At 38.5% G+C, this 20597-nt stretch overlaps 1 protein-coding gene across 1 annotated transcript; it reads right to left on the bottom strand.

The window, feature by feature from the left end:
• Positions 1-2989: 2989 nt before the first annotated feature.
• Positions 2990-20365, bottom strand: LOC139136893 (uncharacterized). The gene is made up of 5 exons (XM_070704737.1): positions 20231-20365; positions 9373-9639; positions 4880-5356; positions 3968-4237; positions 2990-3217 (listed from the first exon to the last, which is right to left on the bottom strand). Exons 2-5 carry the CDS (start codon positions 9598-9600, stop codon positions 3131-3133), a joined length of 1062 nt encoding a protein of 353 aa, XP_070560838.1. The 5' UTR covers positions 9601-9639; positions 20231-20365; the 3' UTR covers positions 2990-3130.
• Positions 20366-20597: the final 232 nt, after the last annotated feature.

Genomic DNA, 20597 nt, shown 5'->3' with positions numbered 1-20597 from the left:
CGTATGTTCACGGTGTCTTTTATTTGATTCTGTGCAGCTTCCACAAAAATTTTCAGTTTGTGAGTGAAAACAACTGATTATAAACTCACAAGAGGGAATATTACAAATGAATATTGTTTATAGTCAAAAATTCAAACACAGGAAGTGTTGGATTCTCGGATATTTTCATGAACTTCCGTTTAACTTTGTAGGGCCAGAAACTGAAACTTTTGGTGAATGTTTCACTATTTTTATTTTATTTTGAAGTATGTTTTCCTTTTCTACTCCCCGGAGCACATTGAAACGCCGACTATTTAGCTTGTCAACACAGTTTATGGGTATAAAATGCACCGTTATTGTTTACATTTGAATTCCAGTCCGGACCAGAATTCACTTATCAACAATAACGATGTCTACACATTCACAGGCTGAGTTGACAAGCTGAATACCGTGTATCTCAACATGCTTTGGGAAGTAGAACAAGGAACTGCAGTTGACATGAAGAACAAAATTTGTGAAAAAATTAGAAATTACAGCTACTGGCCTTTTCAGGGCATAGGGTGCTCCCGTAGGACAGATATTTGGCCTCTCAAATATTTTACAATTTTTTGCTGGTATTTATGTTTCTGAGAAATTCTGAAGCTTGTGAAGTGAAGTTTTCTTTGAGTGTCTCTGTGAAAATTGAAAGTTTAATTTCCCTAAATAGACTTAAAATAGGAATAACATCCATTTTGAAGTATCAATAAATTTCAGGTCATTCTTGTCTTGGGTACAAACATTTGCATGGTGATCAGTGGGTTTTATTTTGATTTTGAAAGACAGTGGTTTACAGTTACTTTGAACAGAGTTGAAGTTTCTATAATGTTGTGTGAATGCACTGTTATTGTTTACATTTGAATTCTGGTCTGAACCAGAATTCATCAACAATGACCATGTACAGTACACCTCAGTATGCTTTGGAAATAGAACAAGAAACTGTAGTTGAAATTAAATAGAACGAAATAAAATCATCAAAAGGCATAGCTACTAGCACTTTAGCTGTTTTGGGTTTGGTCAGATAATTCATGAGTTGAAAACTACCTATTACTATTTTTGTCTGTCTTTTATTACATTTCGTTTTATATTTGTTTGTGTGTTGTACAGGTTGTATCAGCATAGTAAATATACATGAACTGAAAAATCCGGTCTTTTGCTCTCACGATAAAGCTTGTTGACATCGACTAGTTAGGTAATGTCAGTTCTTTGTTCTTCTTTGGAAATTGAGTCCCATTAATCAATTTTGTTAGAGGTGGAGCTTATTAAAACCCTGCCCCTCTAAGTCTTTCTGTTTTGTTTTGTTTTTAAAACTGATACAAATGTTAAACGTCTGTGCAGTGATCAGTGACTACAAATTCAGGGAATTAAATCAGATCTGAGACGTTCTGTTGTGAGCACATTTCTCATGCGAGAAAAATAGTGTGGATGCCCATTTATGGTAGGATCGTGGGATGGGACTCTCAAATATGCACAATAACTCTTGAAGTAAATGAAATCTTCACCGTCTTCTTTTTGTGAAAATCGGAAAATTTCATTTTTCCCCACTGAGTTAACACAGATATGCCATCCATTTTCAATGTCAAATATTGGTAAATTTATTCTCTTGTACTAAACTAAACAAAAGGAAAAAATAAACCAGAAAATACCCCCTAATTTATGAAATCTAGGAGTGGGTAAGATAATTGCAGATACAGTTACAACCATGTCGATGTTGAATAGAGCAATGAGATTGTCTTGATACATCAATGTAGTCTACTGTTGTTGTCTGTACCAGCTTACCTCCATTACTGTCTTGAGCAACTGATAACGTTTTGGAAGAGAGTGTTCCTGATGACGTCATCGTTAAAAATCTAATTTTCAGTTCGGCGCTTACATGGCTGTACATCTAAGGAAATCATTTACCAGATTTTAAAGTGGTATTCTAATCCTTTAATGGTTAAGCTTTTGCAAAATGTACCCCTTTTTGTGTTTACACGTCCTACATGATGAACAAAAAACTCCCCCTTTTCCGTGATTTCGGTAACACGCATGGGTGTCCATTTTCCCAGAGAGTGCACCCATCGGAACAGGCTATAACTAGTATCCCCCCTAAGCGATTTCTATTGAGAGTATATGTATCAGTAACTTTTGAGCTCAACGAAATCAGAATCTGTCCTGACTACTTTTTAGTGACATAACAAAATGTAGGGAAGTTTAACTCGGCAGTATTTTCGCCCGAGAAATTTGTTGGCAATTTTCGTCCAAAGTGAAGGTATTTATGGGAGTTGGCGGGATCGAACACTGAAGTAACTTACTAGTATCGTGAACGCATAACAAACCCATTTTGAAGCATATACCAAATAATTTGTCAAACGATATGTTGGCAGTAAACACAGCAGAGTACAAATAGTTGTGAGAGCTGAAGACTCACATATCAATCTGAAACGAACCGTGAAGTTGAACAAATCACCTGTCGTTTGTTAAGTACGTACGAGCATTGTGAGGGGGCGGTATAAAGTCTTCGATCACATGTACATCTATCGATCTCCAAGTTTGGACTAAATAACTGTAAGTTGCGATTTTCATGGTGTAACACGTTCTCATTTCTTTGATTGAAACCACTTTCCAATGGATGCACCCAAGACCACCACTGGCCTTTCAGAAAGCTCAGGTAGACATCTTTTTATCCGTGGAGACCCCTATGAGATGTGCGTATTGACCGCCATGTAGGTGTATGTCGGACAAGCTGAAGTTCGCCCTCACTGGCCAGGTAACGTTTATAAGATGAAGCAGAGCTAGAGAGTGACGGACTTTGCTAGGGTAATCTCTGGTCTACAAACATACAACGGACAAGTGGAAGTAAAGACATAAAACTTTACCAAATCTCCAAACGATAGATACATTTACGTTCAAGGCAAGAAGCGATGCCAAGTGTTTCGAAAATAATGTACACATCGACTGAACAACTGCATACAGTTTTCGATGAGATAGTTTTTCGTTTTTGAGTGAAGAAAACAAGACTGAAAGTTAGAAAAGAAGTCATTCACCGATACAATGAAAGCAAATATCAATACAGAAGGGTTGTTGTGTTGTTGTTTTTTATCGTGGCTCCTCAGCCGACAGATAAGTCTGGTAATCACTTGGGTTGGTAGATCACTTTTATAGTGTAACCAGGCAGCACGTGTTCGCCAATAGGTGGTAAACATGCATCGTTCTGCAGCTCCTAGTGGACGAGAAAAGAGCAATACGTCATTTTGTCGCTTTTACATTCTCAGATTGTTTATTCTTTACATATGTTTATACGTAAAGTCCCCCGATCATACTAGTATTAGTAAACTTAAGCAACATGCATGCGAGGTGAATTAATATTCATACATGCAAATTACATTAATGAGCATTTTTTCGGTATTCAAATTTTATGCTTTACTGATTTTTAACCAGTATGGAATATTCAAGTACCTCTTATATATCTTGCATTGTATAAAGAGTATGAAACATGGTGATATATGTTCGTTTTAGTCAAGGTTTTATTCTGTTCACGTCCAGGATAGTTTGGTACTTGAAGCTTACTAGGATCTATCTGTCGTTTCTTGTAAAAATTATGATCTTTTTTGGATACGAAATGACGGATAGAACCTAGACTTTCCGTTTGAAACTAAAATAACACAGCTAAGTGCAGTTTCGATCATATGTTATCACCGCAATAAATGGCAAATAGTTGTCTTTTCTTTGTTTTTGAACTTGATTATTATCACCACCATCATCAGTGTCGTCATCATCGTCGTCGACGCCCTATTCATTACTGAGACAATTTCTTTCTGCAGATGCACTTTGTATACATTACACTCACGACAAGGTCATTGCCTGTCGTCATGGACACACACACAATTCACGGTTCAAGAGATAGACAGAGGTTCACTGCAACCAACAGCTATGATAATAGAATGGAGCTTCGAGCCAGTTTGAAACTCACCCGTCCATGCTGGTCCAATACCACTATATTCCACTCGAAATCTTCGTCAGCGCTTATCCCGGCGAATTCTTCCAGTTTGACACAATCTTTCTCTTTGTCAACAACCCTCCTGATTTCCTCTAAAGAGTCAGGGGCGTGCTCCGCCATCCAGATGAAGTTAGCTTCCGTCAGGATTGTGTAGACATCTACCATGGGGGATACGTGTATTCTTTCGAAGAAGAAAGGTTGGTTTGTTTCTTTGGGGTTGTAGCCTTCTATCGTGACCGTTTGCTGGACGGAGGAGTGAGAAACAAGTCATTTAATCAGCAGTACATACCCATGAAAGGCTTCTCTCATTGAACAATTTGTGTGCCGTCTGATTCTCTCTCTCTCTCTCTCTCTCTCTCTCTCTCTCTCTCTCTCTCTCTCTCTCTCTCTCTCTCTCTCTCTCTCTCTCTCTCTCGTAATTTTGAGGGGTATGACGTAAGCTCTCTAACTTTAATACTTTCTTAGAGCTGATTGGCCAGGAGCGTAACTTTTATCGGAAAAGGGCGCCTTGTCGGTTCGGAATCGTCCCGCCAAATATCACTGTGAAATATGCTATCACTCTCTGATTTTAGCGGTCAAAAAGGCAACGCGAAAACGTCTTTTGTACGGTATGGTCAAAAGGGGAGATGGAGCGATCTGTGGGACGCGGAATAAAGTTTGTCGTTACCTATACAAAAGGCAGAAAGTGAAAATGAACAAGTCGTGGAGGTCTTGAAAGAAAGTGCGCATGCTCTCCGAAACAAGTACGCAGATTCTTGAAGTTGGGAAAGATATATTCTATATCCCCATTCGGTTATTCTCCCCATTGGAAAAGTGATGGCAGACCTTCCAAGATCGTTCTGTCTCACCTCTCATACAAATGCCCTACAGCTAAAGAACACTTACCAATGGTAGAAGTCCGCTCGGTTTGAAATCCTGATGCAATCCTGGAGGAAGATACGGATGGGACTTTGACAATTTGTCACGGAAGAGACCCTCTTTACCATCGGGTGACTGTAATCTGCTTGGTTCCATCCCGGGGTCTTCGCCGTCGATGATGTCGTCACCGAAGATGTGCCCGTTGATAGACGGCGGCGGAGTCAGAATTCCGAACGGGATATCCTGCATGGCGTCCAAACTCGGCGGTGTGTTCTCGGGCGGATTGAACAACGTGTCGTAGATCAGTTGTTTCGAACCCGAGCAAGACGATCTTTCATGAGCAGCGTGAGACAGAACGTTATCCTGGTAGGATGGAAAGAACGGAACTACGGTGTCATCCACCAGCGGGGAGATTGGTCCTCTCTTGACAGTATGCTGATCCCATCCATACCGCAGCTTTAGTAAACAAAGAAATGTCCTTCCCTGCTCTTTTATAAAACAACTCTGTACGGGCAAAAAAAAAAATCAAGTTATTAGATTAATCTGACGGTGGCAACACAGGTTAAAAAGTGTACAATATAGCAGTAAATCCAGAGATACATGCTCAACAACGTGAGCCAGTGACGTTGAGTACATATAACCCTTCCTTTACCACTGCATAAGTTCTCCTAAACAAAACGTTGCTGACCGTTCGAACAAAGGAAAAAATGTCCCTATACCGGCTTTCGAAAATAGGGTGACCCCCAATGAGCAGAAGGCAACAAAAAAGTTGTTATACATACATACATACATACATACATACATACATACATACATACATACATACATACATACATACATACATACATACATACATACATACATATATATATATCTATATATATATATATATATATGTGTGTGTGTGTGTATGTATATGTATATATATATATGTAATATATATGTATATGTATATGTATATATAATAAACATATATATACACACACAGAGAGACACATACACACACTGTTGTAACAAAGAAATGAAACACACATTTATCTCATGTAGATAAATGAGGTCATATGGATCATGTAGGTTTTAGCACACAAAAAAATCATGCAAAAATGTAAAATAATCAAGAACATCAAATTCACCCTCGTAAGATTTGATACAAGGTTATGTTACTGTGGGTAATATCTGCAATGGATGATACAAAAACACTGGATCAACTGCAATGAGATTGAATATTTGGGGATTTCACTAAAATGGCATTATAGGCAGATGGAAGATGCAAAAAGCGGTGAAGGATTTTGTGTTACATGGGTTTTAGCCGAATATGATGTGCAAAATGACTGAAAGAACTCTGCCTTACTTACATCGTTGAGACCATAGCTATGAGAAGAAACGCCTTTGGTAAGTCATCATTTTACTCGTGAAAAAAAAACACATTTCACTTGGAAGGCTGACTCAGGGAGAAAGACAATTTCCCCTTTCAGGTTCATCAATGAAATATGAACAGTCTTTCTTTTTCTTGTTCGTAATATATGTGACCGTATCAATGTACTGTGAAATATTAGTTCCTGTTGCTTACAGGTTTCTCATACACAGATATAGAAAAAAGTCAAGGATCATGTTTTTTTCATGTTTTGTATATATATTGCAGATTTCACCATGGTGAGTACACTTTGCAAAACAGACTTCCAATTTTCAAACATCTGGATATCTCATATAAATTTCTGATGTGTTAACGTAAGGCGCCCGAAGACGCCGAAAACCGCAACTGAATCGTGGCTAGTATGATGCATTTTATGAGATTATGGGCCGGCTTCTTACGATCACAAACACACTTACCCCACCCCCTTGAGCATTTCCGAAACACGGAGACCCCTTATCACTGAAATCAAAATCAGGGTGACACCTCACAAATCTACCGCCCCCAAGCCGAATAAACTGACCAGTCCCTGAAACTCGGTTGTCAATAGCAACATTCGGCATGACACACACACATATAGGCTGCGCTGATAGGCTGAAGACTGCGTATTTCGATATGATTTTGATAAAAGAACAGATGTTGTACAAAGGAAACGAAAAACGTACAGTCAATGAAAATTGTACTTTAACATTTCTTCGGTCCCATGGCGTTTCCTTGATCTTTCTTAGTCAACGTCTGTGTGAAATATATCTAGAAATACTCATTTCACGACACTGCCTTCCCCTTTTCAACTCCCCTCTATTAATTGGCCTTCCGCTAATTAATAAAAATCAATATGCTCACATTACTTCCCCTCGTGGATCGACGTAATTTTTTAGTTTTGTATGAGTGTTTTCGCTGTTTCCGTTATCTTCCAGGCGGTGGGCGTACGTCAAGGTGTTTCATTACCGAGTGTTACAGGTATCATGATGTTTGTTTGGAAGTACGTGGGTGCAAAACTCCCCATACACATTGCACGGAGTCACTTTGGCTGATATCTGACCACTCATTAAAGGCACACGACGCTCGTCAGACCTTTGAGTCTTATTGTGAAAAGTTATGTGTGATAGAATTACAGTCCCCACCTTTCAGAGCTCGTGTCGCTACTGTGTAAAATGTCATCGCGTTTACGCCGTTTCGTTTGAACTTTTCGAAAAATAGAGAAATCAAAGGCGATGGAAAAGCTATCTCTTTCGATGAGAACCCATCGGCATTCTCCGCCGTAAGTGCACTTCTCTAATTTCGATAATTAGGTGAGTATTGTAAACCGAACGATTCTGTAAACAACTGTAATTGCCCTCGGTCGTGTCGAGAGGCTTCTCCAGACTGAAGTTCTCGCCACCCACGCTCCTGTACGGTACATTAGTCTCTCCTTTTCTGTGTATGTTGTATCGCCATACTTGAAAAGGGAGCGTGCAAATTCGAGCGTGAAGTCGGAGGCAAATGGTAAGTTCTCTTTGATTGCGAGCTCCTCGGAACTTCCACTTTGATGAGACACTTGAGACGGTCGAGCTTTTTTTTTGTTAAACGTCCAACATTGTATTCGTTCAGTGTTCACTAAGCCTACGCAAACTTCATTCAGCCGCAGGTCAGGAGGTCGCCCCCTCTCCGAAAAAGTGTTTTTCGGTGTTTCAGCGGACATAAGGCTTTAAGGGGGCGTATGACTTGTGCACTTCAGGTGTAATAAAGATCGAATATTTCGACAATTTCAAAAGAAAACAAATCAAATTGTAAACTGAAGCCCTATTAGGTGTAGCTGTCGATATATGCTGTGTTTGTAAAATAAAGTTTCGTGTTCTGACCGCAAAATCGTGTCGAAATGTTTAGTGATGAAGTTTAGGATTTTGCCGACAAGTCTTGTACGAACTTTGGGAGCCGCCATTATTTACAACCCGTAAGGGGGAGGCAGAAGAATGTGAGATATTCCAAAAATAATGATCAGTAAGAGGAGGTACTCAAAAATGATAAAAGTACAGGGGATTACGCATAACTTTTTACCTGTGACAATTTTTGTAATTATCGAAAAAAATGGCGTTATTTTACAAGGCAAATTTTCACAATTTTCTGAGTCAGGAGGAGAGACCGCCTCTAGATCTCCTCAATGTCTTTACTACTGCTTTACAGCTGGCACGTGAGGGGGGGGGGGCGCTCAAAATTTCTGAATAGATTACTCAAGGCAATTCTTCCGACAACCCGGACATAAAACTGATTACTCCCATATGTAATGTAGAGATGATTTATTAAACGGTGTCTTTTGTGGCAGTTGAGTCCAATTCTTGATAAATATCTCGCTCATGTCGCACATGGTACAATTGAAAGTTGAGGCATCAGGTAATATCTGTTGCCTCATTCTTCTTTTCATTTCAAATCTCTCATTTTCAGCTGTAATTGCTTCCTTGGCTAGGTATATCTTTCAACAGTTCATGTACATAGCTCTTCCATTTACATGTAAAGGGAGCAGATTGTCGGAACTGCGCCCTTGTGACGAACAATGCATGCACGATATCTAGACGCATCACGTCATTTATGACAAATTTGTTTCAACTTTCATGAATCGCCAACTTACCTTGCATACAGTGTTCACATTGGTCGTATGGTTCCCGTACAACCTTTGACCAGCTGTCCGACGACCCACTCCGTTTAAGGACCAGTAGCTTCAACTTATAATGAATTGTTTTCGCCATTTTTTGTTTTGTCAATTGGAAGCTCTTGTTCTACTCCTAAAGCATGTTGAAACGCCCAGAATTTAGCCTGTTAACACAGCTTCTATACGTGTAAAATCTACTCTTATTGTTTGCATTTGAGTTCTAGTCCGGACTGAAATTCACTTGTCAACAATAACAATTTGGTCTACACATGTGCACGCTGAGTTGACAAGCTGAATGCTGTTTTGGGGAGTAGAAGGCAAGAAACTGTAGTTGACAGTAAAACAAAAATAGTGAAAAATCATCAAAATTTACGGCTACTGGCTCGTTGAGTCTGTCGCTGTTAGTCTGTTAGCTGGTTCTTCCCAAAAATTTCCAGGCAATCCACAGAACATGGTTATATGCCTCAAGAAATGACGCCTCACCTTATACAGCTCTGATAACCTGTCTTTTCCCTCTTCAGAACTCGAAAGACCCATGTCCTCTCTCCGTTGCCTTTCACGGCCTTTCTTCTGGAGAACCTCACCGATTAATGACTTGGTTTGTGTGTTGACACGGTTGTCCTTAACACTGAATGTGGACGACAGCGTTGATGACACCATTATTCCCAACATCAACCCGATCGAACAGGCGACACATGGCGTTATGCTCATTTTTTTTTTGTTTCAAAAAATGAAAGCCGAGTCTTGTTTCTGTAACGACAGACAGACAGAAGTGAGCAATATGTGATTTTAAGATTATTATTTTCATTATTTTTTATTTTGTAGAACGATTGGAAACTCGAGGGACCTATGTCCTCTCTCCGTTTTTACTCCCCATGATCGGGTTTTCAGCTCCTGCAACAGGAAAAGAATATTAGTACAGACAGTAGAAGCGAAACTTCTCGCTTCTAAGCTTGCTGTGTATTAGATATCACAAACGATTAGTAGGATGTTACCCAGGAATCCATTGCACTGGGTGTCTAACGGAGCTATGTTATATTTCAATTATAAATGTCTGCTGGCATGGCAATTTATTTATGGTGGTTTGTTGGATACCTTAGCATGTTATAATTAACTCCGCTATGTGGCAATACATTATCCATTATGTAACACTAACCCGCTATATCATAAAAAACTATAAGATAGTACCTCTGACCACATAACGTGTAGTCTTTATATATATATATATATATATATATATATATATATATATATATATATATATATATATATATATTTAAAAACTATCTACTGTTGATTGACCAATCAGAGTGCTCAATTCAGGGTGTTTTATTTACTCGTAAAGCCTTGGTCACCAAATTCCAGAAACGAATGACAGCGCCGTAGTAAAGTACTGTCCAATCAAAAGTGAACATGTCATATTCTGTAGACATCTGGTACGTTTTAATATTCAAATTTGGTAACACAGCGGAAACAAACTGCAACACAAAACCTGCTGTGCCCTAGGGCATTTCTATAATGTGCCCTAGGGCATTTATATAATGTGCCCTAGGGCATTTATAGGATGTTCCATTACATTGGAAGGCTATTTCACAAATAAAAGTTTTAATTCATATCCTAAACATGTTACATTGACAAAGGGGACGGTTGACGTAAACACATTGAAAACGAAAATATATCAGTTAGGGGCGATAGTTTTTAAGTCGGATACTCGGGCTCTTCTGGTATATAAAGTCCAACCCTACGATAAAATGTCTCGGCCTGCGGCCTCGACATTTTATCGTTGGGTTGGACTTTATATACCAGAAGAGCCCTCGTACTCGGGCTTTATCCTATACATATATACATATATATTTATACACACACACACACACACACACACACACACACACACACACACACACACACACACACATATATATATATATATATATATATATATATATATATATATATATATATATATATATATATATATATATATATATATATATATATATATATATATATATATATATATATATATATATAAACTTACCGAAACGAAACTTTAAACCACTCCCTTTCGAAATCAGAAATAAAAATCAGGGGTCACCAAAAATTGGCACAAATTACCCTACCCTATAATAAGCGTCACTTGAAGTCACAAAATGGCCGCCTAAGGGGAAATCTAGGAGCAAAACTGACAATTTTCAATTTTCACAAAATAAGCCGGTGAAAATAAATTTCACCCCTGAGCTTCGAAAACAACACTAACAACTAGTAGATTAAAATGTATTGTAAAAGTCAGAGAATCCGAGTATCTGTCCCCAAGGCGCATTCTACCCTGTATGCAACCTTTAAAACGCTTCAACGATTTGTGCGACTGCGCTCTGCTGTTACTTTGATTGATGCGTTTACTAGTGTGTCACGTGATCAAGCTACTTTGATTTAAAGAAAAAACTCTCCCCTCAGTGTGGCTTGTGGTGTTGTTTTTAACTATGCTTTCATGCATTGGAATCTGAAAATATTGACTTAATTAAGTAACTAAAGAAATAAATACAACACATGTGTAAAGTGATGTATACAAATCAACAAACCATGATTGATATCCTACACATCGCCCGAACCCCCGAGGGGACGGACACAACCCTGTCTTTCAGACCTCAAACTAATTTGACATAAAATCCGAAAGAACCATTTCAGCAGAGTACAAATTACTTTGTAATTGACTTGTACGTGGGAAGTCAATTTGCTGCGTTCGATGTTTGATTGGCTACTTAATTGAGTGAAATACGAGTCGCTCGTTAATTGCATTTACTTGTGATTTCGACTGCGCGAGGATAGTCGAATGGTGATTTGAAGCGTTTTGTTCCATCCTCGAGGATAGCGTCTATGTAAGGGACTGGTCAGTTTTTTCGGCCTAGGGTGGGGATAACTTTTTGCGGACATCAAAAAATGACTGACCGCCCTCATGGTTGAAAACACGAGCCAAAGGTCGGTAGAATATTTGAGTATTCGGGTATTTCATTGAAATAAAACCACAGGCATATGGAAGATGCAAAAAGTGGCGTGATTTTGTGATTTGTCAATGTATATTTTAAAGTTAAATTTCAAACATACTCTTTGATGAAATATTTTTCCATGCCATTTGTTGGTGTTGGAATTTCATACGGGCAAAAGTGTGAATACAGTATTTCGAATGAGCTGTTCATGTACATGTACGTCACACATTCTGTACATAAGTATATGTCCATAAGTGCTGTACAAAGGTTGATGTCAGTCACGGTGGCTCATGCAGAGCGAGCAGCAGTGGTAATTAGAGTGGTGAAGTGGGTAATTACACTCTTGCCAGCGGTCAAGTTGAGTGTTAGGCGTTGCTCACTGAAAGTCTGTTTTCCTCAATTGTGCGTAAAGATTAATACAACAAAAGACAACAGCCGTATCTTTTGACGGTTTTTATATTCTTTATATTCATAACAGAAACACCCAGACTTTAGTTTTTTCAGCATAGTATACATATGTATAAAGTGTTATGTTATTGCAAATACACGGACTCTGTTCTTGTCTTCACTGAAAATTCAATTGCTGCCTATATGTCCAGGCTATTTCAACAAACTGCACACTGGGCATTGCAACGTACCTGCAACCCTTCCAACGTCATGTTGGACTTCAAAAGAGGAAAATGAGGGTGAAAAGGTTAAGAGTGTACAAAACAATGTGGTTGATAATACGAAACAAAAATAACGAAGAAGTTGTAGTATCATAAATTACAGCTTCTCTGCCTGCAAAGGAGAACTAAAACAAGACTTGTTTAATTATCTATCTTTTCATGATAAAGTTTTATTTTAAGTGACTATGTGCTATTCACACTTTTGAACTTTTCCTAGTACTAGATTCCAAGTTATTGTACATGTATTTTCCTATCTTGTTTCCTCGGTTACCTTTTCAGTGACAGATTTCAGAAGCTGTATAAAGGAAACCATCACTACGATAAAGAACTTGGAATTATGCCCTTAGCAAAATCATGGACAGAAGCAAAGAATTTGTTTTTAGCTTGATTCCTATTACATTTTCCAGGAAGCCTAGATAGGGTAGCTAGTTTTATACATTTTTGCCAAATTTCACCGTTGAGAGCATTAAATACCGCTATTACAAGAACCAACTTTGGTTACTAATCATTTTACTCATGGAAGTACACAATAACACTTGAAAACGTTACACGAGAAGGAAGACTTTCCCTTCCTGGTGCATCGATGAAAATGAAACATGTCTTGCTATTTGTCCTTTGTGATATGTATGACTGTATCAATGTATTATGAAGTATTAGATCGTGTTGCTTTCTCATAGAGAATTCCAAATATAAAAAATCAATCAGGATTTTGTCGTGTTTTTTATATAAATTGTAGAGTTTACAAGGATGACCTACTTTGCTAAAAGAGTCTTTCAATTTGCAAGCGTCCAAATATTTCTCATATGTTCACTGCCCCCCCCCCCCCCGCCGATGAAGAAACCGACCAGTCCCTGACTGTAGCATCTGCGTCACTGCAAGGCATCTTCTCATTTATAACGGCACACAGACCTACTCACATAATATAACATATCACGCCGCCAATAGTTAATGACGATAGCTGCACAGTCGTGACGATCGTTCTAATTTGCTTTGATCAGTAAGATTGGAATATATACCGAAAGTTCCTGAAATTTAACTCTGGTAACTTGTCAGTGTAAGAAGAGATTATCGAAGTACTCAGTGATATGGGCTTAAATTGACGAGTATCGATATCAATGAAACACACTCAGTTTGTCAAAATCGCCTCAATAGATCGAGGGCTATAACGTATACCCTGCAGAGGGTTTCTGCAATTTTCATGAGGGAAAGAAATGGCTTTTGCCGGTGAAGACGAAGATCTATTTCGCCAGTAGGGTTTTCTTGAACTTGCGGACTTTAATGTTGAGATTGTGCTTTTCAAGGTTTATATAACAACAAATTCGACGCAATTCGATTGAATCCAATGAAAAGTAAGATAAATTTAAAATCCCTACACTTCCAGCGTTGGCACATGCGCGGAGTTTCCTGTGGGTCCCCGTGTGGAGTGATTAGCGATGGGAGTAACATTTTAAAGTCTGTATCACTTTATGCTTTTCACTCCTGAATTACTTAATGTAGGTTCACTCACCCTATTGAAAACAACAGGATCTTATCACTCTGGTGGTGAAGAAGTTAATATCGTATTGGTTGTGAATTTTATATTCAATGAAAAATCAAACAAACAAACAAACAAACAAACAAACAAACAGTGGTCGGAACTACTTTGGCACTAGCCTGGAGATACGTGTATGTATCTGTACATATCTCTTCGTTTTTTGTCGCATTTTTTTTTCACCTGTCTCAATGCATCGTCGGACATCTTGTTTGGTGGATTTAGCAATCTTGACTGTGAGGTCGGCACATGTAAAATCATCGGCTTCATCGGCGACATCATTTTTGAACTTGGTCGTAAAAATTGTCAAGTTGCAGGTTAGTCTCTGCGATTGATCTTTGTAATTACTCCTGTATCAACTGCGCTGTCTTGTGAATATATCACTACGCGTCTTGCGAAGTCCACATTCTGTCAATAATTCTGTCTTCTTTATATTGATCAATGTGGCAATGTGACCACTGTTTGTGCTTGAGAACACTAACCTTTACTTTCAATGGGCATACAGAGGAATGACAGCAGCACTGAGTTGACTGTTATATGTGTACTAGAAAAGCAGACGATTGGCCGTAAATTCATGTAACCCATATAGTTTGTTCTATATTGAGTTTTTTAAGATAAAGTTTTGTTCTATAGAATTCCATGCATGCACTTCTAATCTCTAATCACCCTACGCTAGTAAAGTACCTTTATATCAGCCTGAGTTGTCAAACATATATGAGTGCACAGATTTAGCTAGTTTCGTCTCGGAAAGATTGTTTGTTCCATAGACAGCCATGTATAGCGATTGATGGGTGTAATTCCACAACCGAATTTCTTGTATACATACACACATGTACTTTCAATCAACTACTCTAGTCAGACATTTAAAATTAGCTATGCATGGTGGCTAACTTCATTTGTGTGCGTAAATCCTTTATTTATACTACTTTGTGTGAAAGTGTGTGACTATACAGATGTGAAATGTTACTTTCACCAAGGGCAGGTTTGTAAAAATAACGGCTGTTCCTCAGGCCCACTCCAGGATCCCACCCCCTTCATAATTATAAGTGAAAGCTCTAACAACAGAGCGCCCTCATTTAGATAAGAGACTCATTTGAGTCCAGTCAGCGGGGGTGAAAAAATTGCACCATCATAAAAGACCGATATACATGAATACCGACGCAAAACGATTCAATTTAGGCCCCCCCTAGAGAAATTCCATTCGCGATATGTAGGTGACACGCAAATAAAAGAAACCGTCTGGGCAGGAATATCGCCTCGAAGGGAAACGATACCTACACGTGGTAACGTTTGAACGTCAGTAGATTATCTCTATCCTATACCCAAGACCCCCCTCCTCCCCACATCCACAGGTGTCCGGAGTTGCCGGTGTACATGCATAGAGAGAATGGGCCCATTCTCTCTATGCATGTACACCGGCAACTCCGGACACCTGTGCCCACATCGATCTGCAATTATGAGACGAGTCCACGACATGTCTCGTTTTGAGGAAAGAATCAAAGCCTTCATGATTTTATAAATGGTCAATGATGGTGTATATGTATAGACTCATGAAAGGCATAAAGTCACCGCTTCCCTGAAACACGCTGAAGGAGTTGTCACTTCCTGATACAAGTATACAAGTCATTGAACTATTAACATCTATGCACATCAGTGTTTTGTTCCTGGCGTACAGTGTATTTCTGCTGAACTTAGAACTCCTTACTATAGTCGTGAAATCGTGACAACCGTTCTGAGAAATTTACGTTTGTCTGCATGCGTTCTTGCTCCAAAAGGAAAAGGCTACCAAGGCTTCCTATTGGCTATACTGTAGGCTTGACGAAGGCGAGAGGTGCAGACGGCATTTCTGTATGTCACAAACTTGCACGCAGAGATGCATTAGATGTGTACTATATGTAGGAGGGAAACAAGCGCTCAGCCCACATACAAATGATAACTCCATTACACGCAAAACTATAAATTGACACACATGATAATGTGACCGTATCCATCGCTGTGCGCATCAACACCTTACATTGTTGGATATTAATACTTTGAGTTAAATAACTCATGAGTCATAAGACAACAATAGGCAAGGATTTTCTTGCTCGTCGCTAGCCCCGGGAAAGCTTCACAGAGAATTTTTCCTCCAGATTAAAGTATCGTCCTTCGAAAATCTGCAGTCACAAGATCGCTACATATATTATTCTGTAATTCCTAAAAAGGTTACATGTTAAATGATGTGAATAATATTATAAAGATTTTCTCTTTCAAATGCATTTTCCGCTACTCTGTTATATCAGGCTTGACAACGTTAGTTTAATGAACGAGCTTGGGGCGGGTTGTCAACTTGAAAGAAGGATTCTTGGAGAACCATTCCAACGTCGAGAATATGTTTTGCTCTGCAAGCCATTATACGAACATATTGTATCGTGAAGAAGGGAACTTCAACCATCGCTTTGTGGATTTTTTCAAAAGCTTTTGATTATAATACAATGTATAATGGTAGTAATTCTTTCCTTCAGACCAGGGTTCATCTTCTGGTACAATCACTTATTCTTGACTCTTGTACAGTACAAACTTTCGATTATTAGAGCGTCGTGTAAAAAGGTTTCAAAACTTGAGAAACGTGTATATTCAAATGAAAAATCATGTTTCAACTATGGTCCCATAGTTTTCTTGTTAGTTGGATTGTCCTGTCGGAGTAAGGCAGGGTTGAATGTTCATTTTCTATTTCGTTTGCATTTCTTATCAAAGAATTGAATGCCACGCCCACAAACTCCGATGTATTGGGTATTTAAGGTAGTATGCGCCTCGAAAGTGAAACACTTAAACTTTTGCTCAAAATCTCCTAAATGAAACTTTCAACCATTTTCTTACCAAATGAACAATAAGAATTTGGGGTCGTGCAAAGTTTTGAAACTAGCGAAACAAACTACCAAACATTTTGCGATATTTTAAAATTCAAAATGGCCGCCATCCCTGTGTTAACTCTATGGGGAAAATTTTGGATTTTAGGAAAACTAAGACGGTGAAAGTTTTTCTTTCTCTAAGGGTTTCAAAATGAGCCCCACTAGTGATAGATCAGAATAGAATTGTAGAAATTTGAGAGTCCGAATATCTGTCCCCGAGGCGTGTTCTACCTTAATTGATACACTATAATTTTAATTTATTCTCATTAGCACCACGCTTATAATGTTGCGATTACGGCCGATTCGGTTGTAAATTTACAGAAGACAGTCATCAGTGGTTTGGTGCAAGTCTGTAGAACACGAACACGCTGGGCATTAGTATAAACGAACACGAGTAATGGTGTTTCGAAATGGCAAACAGAGCATGTGCGTAAATTGATATATAACGGCCAACCGTCGGCCATTATGAACGTGTTAGCTTGTCATCATCATATAGAAATATTTTTGTAGTAAAACAGTCTCTCTACATTAGCAAATCAGGCGAACAAAGCGTTTATAGTTTCGTCATTTTTAGCAAAAATGTCAATATCTAGCATACGATTTTGCCTTTAATTCTGCGTGCTTCCGAAATCTTAGGTTTTCACCACTCCGACAAATTAGACTGAACATGATGCAGTCTATTTGTTCATAGTCACAAGCTCAAAATGAAGCAAATACGCTGAATGATGCAGATTTCCTATTTTAGCGTTTCCCTTTAAAACCTGGCACTGTAATTTTTGGCTCAGAATAATCAAGTTGACGTCATCACGACTGCTACCGAAGAGCAAGAAGACCCACTCGTAAGGCAAAAGTTGACGTCATCCGCGAAGCACATCCTGTACTTGTACGGCTTTGGAGGTATTTTGCTGGTACAGGAAGTGGGTTGAAAGATGTTCATAAATAATCGTGGGAAACCATTGATGGAAAAGTTAAAATGAATGCGTATATTCTTTAAAGAATATCTTAGCTGTATGTAGTTTGAAGGCTCAGTTTAAACTAGCTGTTATCAGTCTTTTACTTATATTCATTTGCCCTGTCAGCCTCGGCCATTACAGGAAGTTTGACACTCTAGTATTGCCCACGTGTAGAAAGGATGTATAAAGTTTGTCGTTCAAATCAACTCTTGAAAGAGTTTCAGATTCTTTGAGAATGTCCTACTTGTAACTTTGGTCAAGCAATTTGCACACGCACCAAAATCGAAGTTTATACCAACTAAGTCCAAAAAGAACAAATCATTGCCGCTTCTTATACTTTAGAAAATTTGGAGTGTTTTTTTTGTTTTGTTTTTTTTTTGGGGGGGGGTTTTTTGAAGTTTTGGCAAATATACTTTCGCGTTGCAAATGTCGGGACAGTGGTAAAGAGGCCAAAACATTGGGTCAAAGAAAAATGAAAAAGCGCAATTGTTAGACCCTGCATTAAGGACTTTAAACAGACAACACTGCAATTGATTCACTTTTAGAGCATTATTGTTGTGCATGCTTTTTTACAATGCTTTGTTTTCTTCTAGGAGCATGTGAAAACGGTCAGAATTTGTTCTGTCAATAATGCCTGTATATGTAATGCCTCTATTTTTGTGGACACTTTGTGAAATCTAGACCCCAAGCCACCAATAATATTTCGATGGTTCGCAAAAACAACAACATTTTTTCCGCTGTCCTACATGTGCAAGTTTCAATAGCTATCAAGGTGCTCGACAGAAAAGGTTTTGCTAAATCTGTAAATTAGCATAAAGGTCGTTTCAGTGGCGTATGAAAGTAATTGCTAATTTAACTGATTTTTTCTTTCATCCTTTCATAATTCGAATGTAACTTTTTCTAAACTCAGCTTAAAACACAATTGAATGCACGGATATCAAACTATTTATACTTTCTGCAGCGTTGATTTATCCAAGTTTGTAAATCTGTTGTTCTTTTCTTTGGGGGATTGGTCACGGGCTCACTTACTTTAAATCATTGGGCTGATTGTCTCGAACTTATATTTTAATTAAACCATTCAATATTTAAAGCATGCAGTCATTGTAAAAAATGTTTCAAAAATAATGATATGTTTTTACAGTTTTCTCTTGATCAGCAATTGCGTAAAGGTATCAGTGTAGATCCATGGGTTCTTATTAGTTCACGGTCCTTCGACACAAGAGGGACTGCGGCTTGCTGAGTCTTTCAGTCTACGAAAGAACACCCTATCCCTGATAAATGACAAAACATAAACGAAGTGAAGAACTCAACGATAACAACACAGACACACAAGCAAAAAAACCGCAAAAAAACCTCCTGGAGTTGACGGCAAGTGAAAAGACGATTTGACAGCGCGGAATTAACTGATAGAATCGTACCGAGAAAACGGCGGGAAAATGTTATCGTCTGGTGTCATGTGAAATTTCATAAAGTGAAGAATGAATGAAAATATTATCGGTTTTAGCAAAGCAAATTGAAGCATGGAAACATTAATGCATTCATATCATTGGGAAAAAATCAGTATAGGAATGGTATGAAAGTAGGACAAGCGTGAGAGACTTCGTCACCAGGAATATTAGCACAAAGGTAGGCCGGGCTTAAATTTCAAATGAAGTTAAAGGTGTGGCGTTCTGTTCAGAACACGATTGGAACTAATTTGGGAGAATTGGATCTTCATTTTATTCAAATTTCTCAAAAGTGTTAGGTCCCCTATAGCTGAACGTTGAAATATTACAAATTACTCATAAAAGCAAGTGCATTGCTTAAAGAGGAAAACAGATAAGTTTACATTTGTAGATTAAACCGACATTAATTCGCTATCAAATTATTCCAAATTAGTTCCAATCGTGTTTCAGTTAAACAACACAGCAACGGCGTGTTATTGCAATTTTCATATCTTCCTTCACAAACACAATTCAAACTTTTTGATGTCTTGCCGAGATATTTATCGCGACGTCACAGAAAAGTCAAAGGGGGTGTTTTTAGGAGTTTGAAAGGTCGAGTATTTCTGAATATCTACTAGTTCACTCTAAATCACCAATAGGGAATCCGCAAAAAGTTGTACTGACTTCAAAGAAACGGTTCACCTCGACGTCGCATCGTTTATGGCGAACGAGTCAAGCAAGAACCGAGTACTTACAAATAATTAGTTTTACTGGAAAGAAAGAAAATTTCCTTCAACTGAGTGCCAGTCGTACAGGAGTATGACAGCTATTTATATATATTGATATTTCGATATCCTTGAAAAAATTTCGCATATTGTTTCGGACCTTACCTTATTGCTGAATACCGCCGTGGGAAAAATTGAAGACTTGTCGCCGTAAGTCGATCTGGAATTCGAAATCGCGTCGAACAAAGTGGAGCCGCTCCTCTATCCGTCGTCGACGCAAAACAGAAATGGTTCGTTAACCGCTGTTTTGCCAATTTATACGAGATGCAGGGAAAATCCGTAGGATGTGTGCTCGTCCGGGGGTTGTACTCTAATTGTGCTGAAAGCATCGTGGAATCTTCCCCCTCTGTGTGCCGGAGGATTGCCTTGTTCCCCCGGAGACAGTTAAGTCATTTTAACTACATGTCACTGACTTGCGGAAAACACGATACAATATCACTGATTTCTTTTTCACCAGTCTGTATGTGTGTGT

Source organism: Ptychodera flava, chromosome 7 (assembly GCF_041260155.1).
Source record: "Ptychodera flava strain L36383 chromosome 7, AS_Pfla_20210202, whole genome shotgun sequence".
NCBI lineage: Eukaryota > Metazoa > Hemichordata > Enteropneusta > Ptychoderidae > Ptychodera > Ptychodera flava.
This window is presented reverse-complemented; position numbering and strand designations above follow the sequence as displayed.